The sequence below is a fragment of the Oncorhynchus keta genome, chromosome 13 (assembly GCF_023373465.1).
Source record: "Oncorhynchus keta strain PuntledgeMale-10-30-2019 chromosome 13, Oket_V2, whole genome shotgun sequence".
NCBI classification, from domain to species: Eukaryota; Metazoa; Chordata; class Actinopteri; order Salmoniformes; family Salmonidae; genus Oncorhynchus; species Oncorhynchus keta.
Genome location: NC_068433.1, coordinates 1773344 through 1781055, shown reverse-complemented (window position 1 = coordinate 1781055; position 7712 = coordinate 1773344). Strand labels below are relative to the sequence as shown.

Here is a 7712-nt window from a genome sequence, read left to right as displayed (position 1 = left end):
GTTTTCAGTTCCAGGTTGGATGGTGTTTTCAGTTCCAGGTTGGATGGTGTTTTCAGTTCCAGGTTGGATGGTGTTTTCAGGTTCCAGGTTGGATGGTGTTTTCAGGTTCCAGGTTGGATGGTGTTTTCAGTTCCAGGTTGGATGGTGTTTTCAGGTTCCAGGTTGGATGGTGTTTTCAGTTCCAGGTTGGATGGTGTTTTCAGTTCCAGGTTGGATGGTGTTTTCAGGTTCCAGGTTGGATGGTGTTTTCAGTTCCAGGTTGGATGGTGTTTTCAGGTTCCAGGTTGGATGGTGTTTTCAGTTCCAGGTTGGATGGTGTTTTCAGGTTCCAGGTTGGATGGTGTTTTCAGTTCCAGTATGGACGGTGTTTTCAGTTCCAGGTTGGATGGTGTTTTCAGTTCCAGTATGGATGGTGTTTTCAGGTTCCAGGTTGGATGGTGTTTTCAGTTCCAGGTTGGATGGTGTTTTCAGTTCCAGGTTGGACGGTGTTTTCAGTTCCAGTATGGACGGTGTTTTCAGGTTCCAGGTTGGATGGTGTTTTCAGTTCCAGTATGGATGGTGTTTTCAGGTTCCAGGTTGGATGAATTCAGGTTTGATGGTGTTTTCAGGTTCCAGGTTAGATGGTGTTTTCAGTTCCAGGTTGGATGGTGTTTTCAGTTCCAGGTTGGATGAATTCAGGTTTGATGGTGTTTTCAGGTTCCAGGTTGGATGGTGTTTTCAAGTTCCAGGTTGGATGGTGTTTTCAGTTCCAGGTTGGATGGTGTTTTCAGGTTCCAGGTTGGATGGTGTTTTCAGTTCCAGATTGGATGGTGTTTTCAGTTCCAGGTTGGATGGTGTTTTCAGTTCCAGATTGGATGGTGTTTTCAGGTTCCAGGTTGGATGGTGTTTTCAGTTCCAGATTGGATGGTGTTTTCAGTTCCAGGTTGGATGGTGTTTTCAGTTCCAGGTTGGATGGTGTTTTCAGTTCCAGGTTGGATGGTGTTTTCAGGTTCCAGGTTGGATGGTGTTTTCAGTTCCAGATTGGCTGGTGTTTTCAGGTTCCAGGTTGGATGGTGATTCCAGGTTGGATGGTGAATTCAGGTTCCAGGTTGGATGGTGTTTTCAGGTTCCAGGTTGGATGGTGTTTTCAGGTTCCAGGTCGGATGGTGTTTTCAGGTTCCAGGTTGGATGGTGTTTTCAGTTCCAGGTTGGATGGTGTTTTCAGGTTCCAGGTTGGACGGTGTTTTCAGGTTCCAGGTCGGATGGTGTTTTCAGTTCCAGTATGGACGGTGTTTTCAGTTCCAGGTTGGATGGTGTTTTCAGTTCCAGTATGGATGGTGTTTTCAGTTCCAGGTTGGACGGTGTTTTCAGTTCCAGGTTGGATGGTGTTTTCAGTTCCAGGTTGGACAGTGTTTTCAGGATCCAGGTTTGATGGTGTTTTCAGGATCCAGGTTGGATGGTGTTTTCAGGATCCAGGTTGGACGGTGTTTTCAGGTTCCAGGTCGGATGGTGTTTTCAGTTCCAGGTCGGATGGTGTTTTCAGGTTGGATGGTGTTTTCAGGTTCCAGGTTGGATGGTGTTTTCAGTTCCAGGTTGGATGGTGTTTTCAGGTTCCAGGTTGGATGGTATTTTCAGGTTCCAGGTTGGACGGTGTTTTCAGTTCCAGGTCGGATGGTGTTTTCAGGTTGGATGGTGTTTTCAGGTTCCAGGTTGGATGGTGTTTTCAGTTCCAGGTTGGACGGTGTTTTCAGGTTCCAGGTTGGATGGTGTTTTCAGTTCCAGGTTGGATGGTGTTTTCAGGTTCCAGGTTGGATGGTGTTTTCAGTTCCAGGTTGGATGGTGTTTTCAGGTTCCAGGTTGGATGGTGTTTTCAGTTCCAGGTTGGATGGTGTTTTCAGGATCCAGGTTGGATGGTGTTTTCAGTTCCAGGTTGGATGGTGTTTTCAGGTTCCAGGTTGGAAGGTGTTTTCAGTTCCAGGTTGGATGGTGTTTTCAGGTTCCAGGTTGGATGGTGTTTTCAGTTCCAGGTTGGATGGTGTTTTCAGTTCCAGGTTGGATGGTGTTTTCAGTTCCAGGTTGGATGGTGTTTTCAGTTCCAGGTTGGATGGTGTTTTCAGGTTCCAGGTTCGACGGTGTTTTCAGTTCCAGGTTGGATGGTGTTTTCAGTGTTTTCAGGTTTCTGTTGTTTGTTTGTCATTTGCTGTATAGCTTGGAAATACGATTATTTGGTAGTAGTTTTGTTTGAAGTTTTGTTTTTTGGAATGAAGATTATGTTGTGGAGGGTAGTATGATGATCTAACTCTAAATCTCTATATTTTATAAAACATGCATATAAAACATGCTGAACATGCTCTCTCTCTCTGTTTCTCTCCGTGTCTCTCTCCCCGTCTCTCTCTTTCCGTCTCTCTCTCCGTCTCTCTCTCTCTCCCTCTCTCTCCCCATGTCTCTCTCCCCGTCTCTCTCTCTCCGTGTCTCTCTCCCCGTCTCTCCGTGTCTCTCTCTCCGTCTCTCTCCCCGTCTCTCTCTCCGTCTCTCCGTGTCTCTCTCCCCGTCTCTCTCTCCGTCTCTCCGTGTCTCTCTCCCCGTCTCTCCGTGTCTCTCTCTCCGTCTCTCTCCCCGTCTCTCTCTCCGTCTCTCCGTGTCTCTCTCTCCGTCTCTCTCCCCGTCTCTCCGTGTCTCTCTCTCCGTCTCTCTCCCCGTCTCTCCGTGTCTCTCTCCCCGTCTCTCCGTGTCTCTCTCTCCGTCTCTCTCCCCGTCTCTCTTTCTCTCTCTCTCTCCCCGTCTCTCTCTCTCTCTCTCCGTTTCTCTCCACGTCTCTCTCCCCGTCTCTGTCTCTCTCTCCGTCTCTCTCTCCCTGTCTCTCTTTCCGTCTCTCTCTTTCCCTGTCTCTTTCCTTGTCTCTCTCTCCGTCTCTCTCTCCCTCTCTCTCCCCATCTCTCTCCCCGTCTCTCTCTCCCTGTCTCTCTTTCCGTCTCTCTCTTTCCCTGTCTCTTTCCTTGTCTCTCTCTCCGTCTCTCTCTCCCTCTCTCTCCCCATCTCTCTCCCCGTCTCTCTCTCCCCGTCTCTCTCTTTCCGTCTCTCTCTCCGTCTCTCTCTCTCACTCCCCATCTCTCTCCCTGTCTCTCTCTCCCTGTCTCTCTCTCCCTCTCTCCCCGTCTCTCTCCCTCTCTCTCCCCGTCTCTCTCTTTCCGTCTCTCTCTCCGTCTCTCTCTCCCTCTCTCTCCCCATCTCTCTCCCCGTCTCTCTCTCCCCGTCTCTCTCTCTCTCCGTCTCTCTCCCTCTCTCTCCCCGTCTCTCTCCTCTCTCTCTCTCCCCGTCTCTCTCTTTCCGTCTCTCTCTCCGTCTCTCTCTCCCTCTCTCTCTCCCTCTCTCTCCCCGTCTCTCTCTCTCTGTTTCTCTCCCCGTCTCTCTCTCTGTTTCTCTCCCCGTCTCTCTCTCTGTTTCTCTCCCCGTCTCTCTCCCCGTCTCTCTCTCCGTCTCTCTCTCTCTCTCTCTCTCTCTCTCTCTCTCTCTCTCCCCCGTCTCTCACTCCCCATCTCTCTCCCTGTCTCTCTCTCCCCGTCTCTCTCTCCCCGTCTCTCTCTTTCCGTCTCTCTCTCCGTCTCTCTCTCCCCGTCTCTCTCCCCCTCTCTCTCTCCCCGTCTCTCTCTCCCTCTCTCTCTCCCCGTCTCTCTCTCCCCGTCTCTCTCCCTCTCTCTCTCTCCCCGTCTCTCTCTCCCCATCTCTCTCTCCCCGTCTCTCTTTCCCTCTCTCTCTCCCCGTCTCTCTCTTTCCGTCTCTCTCCGTCTCTCTCTCCCCATCTCTCTCCCTCTCTCTCTCTCCCCCGTCTCTCTCTCCCCGTCTCTCTCTCCGTCTCTCTCTCCCCGTCTCTCTCTCTCCGTCTCTCTCTCCCCGTCTCTCTCCCTCTCTCTCTCCCCGTCTCTCTCTCCCCATCTCTCTCCCTGTCTCTCTCTCCCCGTCTCTCTCTCCCCGTCTCTCTCTTTCCGTCTCTCTCCGTCTCTCTCTCCCCATCTCTCTCCCTCTCTCTCTCTCCCCGTCTCTCTCTCTCCGTCTCTCTCTCCCCATCTCTCTCCCTCTCTCTCTCCCCGTCTCTCTCTCCCCATCTCTCTCCCTGTCTCTCTCTCCCCGTCTCTCTCTCCCTCTCTCTCTCTCCGTCTCTCTCTCCCTCTCTCTCTCCCCCTCTCTCTCCCTCTCTCTCTCTCCCCGTCTCTCTCTCCCCCTCTCTCTCCCCGTCTCTCTCTCCCCGTCTCTCTCTCCCGTCTCTCTCTCCCCGTCTCTCTCTCCGTCTCTCTCTCCCCGTCTCTCTCCCCTCTCTCTCTCCCCGTCTCTCTCTCCCCGTCTCTCTCTCCCTCTCTCTCTCTCCCCGTCTCTCTCCCCGTCTCTCTCTCTCCGTCTCTCTCTCCCCCTCTCTCTCCCCCTCTCTCTCTCTCCCCGTCTCTCTCTCCCCCTCTCTCTCTCCCCGTCTCTCTCTCCCCGTCTCTCTCTCCTTCTCTCTCTCTCCGTCTCTCTCCCCGTCTCTCTCCCCGTCTCTCTCTCCCCGTCTCTCTCTCCCTCTCTCTCTCCCCGTCTCTCTTTCCCTCTCTCTCTCCCCGTCTCTCTCTCCCCATCTCTCTCCCTCTCTCTCTCTCCCCGTCTCTCTTTCCCTCTCTCTCTCCCCGTCTCTCTCTCCGTCTCTCTCTCTCTCAGCTATCTTCCAGATAATCCAAAGTGTCAGACAGGGGTTGTGATGGCCAAAGATCAGCACCTTCTCCTCGTGGGAAACGCCAAAACCGTCACCCCGTCCCTGATACACAGGTCTCAGACGCAAAACTATGTTTTGTTAATATTGATTGGTCTGTATTGGTAATGTTGAAACATGAAATGTGTTTTCCATCTAGTTATTGAAATAACCATTTTGTTTATGGAAAGTTAATGCCTGTTCTCCTGTCTCCTGTTCTCCTGTCTCATCTGTACTCTGTTAGTAACACTGATCCCAGGTCAGTTTGGTATTGGTCCCACTGTAGGCTACTGTTGGGACGTGGGGAGAGAACCACTGCTCTAGGTTCAGTCTCACCGTGTTAGTCCACTCTTTCTCTTCATGTCTCTTTCAATAAAATGATGCTTAATGCTTTTGCTTTATTGGCACAACGTAAGAATGTACACTACCGTTCAAACGTTTGGGGTCACTTAGAAATGTCCTTGTTTTCTAAAGAAAAGCACTTTTTTTGTCCATTAAAATAACATCAAATTGATCAGAAATACAGTGTAGACATTGTTAATGTTTTAATTGACTATTGTGGCTGGAACGGCTGATTTTTAATGGATCATCTACATAGGCGTACCGAGGCCCATTATCAGCAACCATCACTCCTGTGTTCCAGTGGCACGTTGTGTTAGCTAATCCAAGTCTATCATTTTGCAATTGTTAGCACAGGTGAAAACTGTTTAAAGAAGCAATAAAACTGGCCTTCTTTAGACTTGTTGAGTATCTGGAGCGTCAGTATTTGTGGGTTCGATTACAGGCTCAAAATGGCCAGAAACAAAGAACTTTCTTCTGAAACTCGTCAGTCTATTCTTGTTCTGAGAAATGAAGGCTATTCCATGAGAGAAATTGCCAAGAATCTGAAGATCTCGTACAACGCTGTGTACTACTCCCTTCACAGAACAGCGCAAACTGGCCAAAATAGAAAGAGGACTGGGAGGCCCCGGTGCACAACTGAGCAAGAGGACAAGTACATTAGAGTGTCTCGTTTGGGAAACAGACGCCTCACAAGTCCTCAACTGGCAGCTTCATTAAATAGTACCTGCAAAACACCAGTCTCAACGTCAACAGTGAAGAGACGACTCCGGGATGCTGGCCTTCTAGGCAGAGTTGCAAAGAAAAATACATCTCTCAGACTGGCCAATAAAAAGAAAAGATTAAGATGGGCAACAGAACACAGACACTGGACAGAGGAACTCCTTAGGGTCATCTTAAGTTACTCAGTTACAGGTTAATAAGGAACCTCAAATCAAACTGCTTGTAGCTCAGGACCCGAAGCAAGGATATGCATATTCTTGATACCATTTGAAAGGAAACAATTTGAAGTTTGTGGAAAAGTTAAATGAATGTAGGAGAATATAACACATTAGATCTGGGAAAAAATAATACAAAGAACAAAACAAATGTAAAAAATAGACAAGCCAAAATGTATTATTCCAGCCCAGTTGCAATTTATATTTTGGCCACTAGAAGGCAGCTGTGTATGTGCAAAGTTTTAGGCTGATCCAATGAACCATTGTAGAGGTCGACCGATGATGATTTTTCAACGCCGATACCGATTATTGGAGGACCAAATAAAGCCGATACCGATTAATCTGACAATTTTTTTTAAATGTATTTGTAATAATGACAATTACAACAATACTGAATGAACACTTATTTTAACTTAATATAATACATCAATACAATCAATTTAGCCTCAAGTAAATAATGAAACATGTTCAATTTGGTTTAAATAATGCAAAAACAAAGTGTTGGAGAAGAAAGTAAAAGTGCAATATGTGCCATGTCAGAAAGCTAACGTTTCAGTTCCTTGCTCAGAACATGAGAACATATGAAAGCTGGTGGTTCCTTTTAACGAGTCTTCAGTATTCCCAGGTAAGAAGTTTCAGGTTGTAGTTATTATAGGAATTAAAGGACTATTTCCCTCTATCCCATTTGTATTTCATATACCTTTGACCATTGGATGTTCTTATAGGCACTTCAGTATTGCCAGTGTAACAGTATAGCTTCCGTCCCTCTCCTCGCTCCTACCTGGGCTTGAACCAGCAACACAACGACAACAGCCACCCTCGAGGCAGCGTTACCCATGCAGAGCAAGGGGAACAACTACTAGAAGGCTCAGAGCGAGTGACGTTTGATACGCTATTAGCACGCACCACGCTAACTAGCTGGCCATTTCACATCAGTTTCACCAACCTAATCTCGGGAGTTGATAGGTTTGAAGTCATAAACAGCGCAATGCTTGACGCACAACGAAGAGCTGCTGGCAAAACGCACGAAAGTGCTGTTTGAATGAATGCTTACGAGCCTGCTGCTGCCTACCACCGCTCAGTCAGATACTTAGATACTTGTGTGCTTGTATGCTCAGTCAGATTATATGCAGCGCAGGACACGCTAGATAAACTAGTAATATCATCAACCATGTGTAGTTAACTAGTGATTATGATTGATTGATTGTTTTTTATAAGAGAAGTTTAATGCTAGCTAGCAACTTACCTTGGCTTCTACTGCATTCGCGTAACAGGCAGTCTCTTTGTGGAGTGCAACGAGAGGCAGGTGGTTAGAGCGTTGGAATAGTAAGGTTGCAAGATTGAATCCCCCGAGCTGACAAGGTGAAAATCTGTCGTTCTGCCCCTGAACAGGCAGTTAACCCACTGTTCCTAGGCCGTCATTGAAAATAAGAATATGTTCTTAACTGACTTGCCTGGTTAAATAAAGATTAAATAAAGGTGTAAAAAAAAAATCTGATTGTAAAACTTGAAATCGGCCCTAATTAATCAGTCGACCTCTAACCCATTGTATTTGTGTTCAACATTTTGTATCAAGACTGCCCAAATGTGCCTAATTGGTTTATTAGTAACTTTTCAAGTTCATAACTGTGCACTCTCCTCAAACAATAGCATGGTATTATTTCACTGTAATAGCTACTGTAAATTGGACAGTGCAGTTAGATTAACAAGAATTTAAGCTTTCTGCCAATATCAGATAT

At 47.5% G+C, this 7712-nt stretch overlaps 1 protein-coding gene across 2 annotated transcripts; it reads left to right on the top strand.

The window, feature by feature from the left end:
• LOC127906589 (uncharacterized) lies at positions 1 to 2278 on the top strand. 2 transcript variants are annotated; one of them, XR_008061976.1, is made up of 2 exons: positions 1 to 80; positions 2001 to 2278. XR_008061976.1 is itself a non-coding variant. In XM_052458901.1 (2 exons), exons 1-2 carry the CDS (start codon positions 68 to 70, stop codon positions 2268 to 2270), a joined length of 1191 nt encoding a protein of 396 aa, XP_052314861.1. In that variant the 5' UTR covers positions 59 to 67; the 3' UTR covers positions 2271 to 2278. The 2 variants fall into 2 exon arrangements, 1 of the variants encoding a protein (XP_052314861.1); XM_052458901.1 differs by having other exon boundaries at positions 59 to 988.
• Positions 2279 to 7712: the final 5434 nt, after the last annotated feature.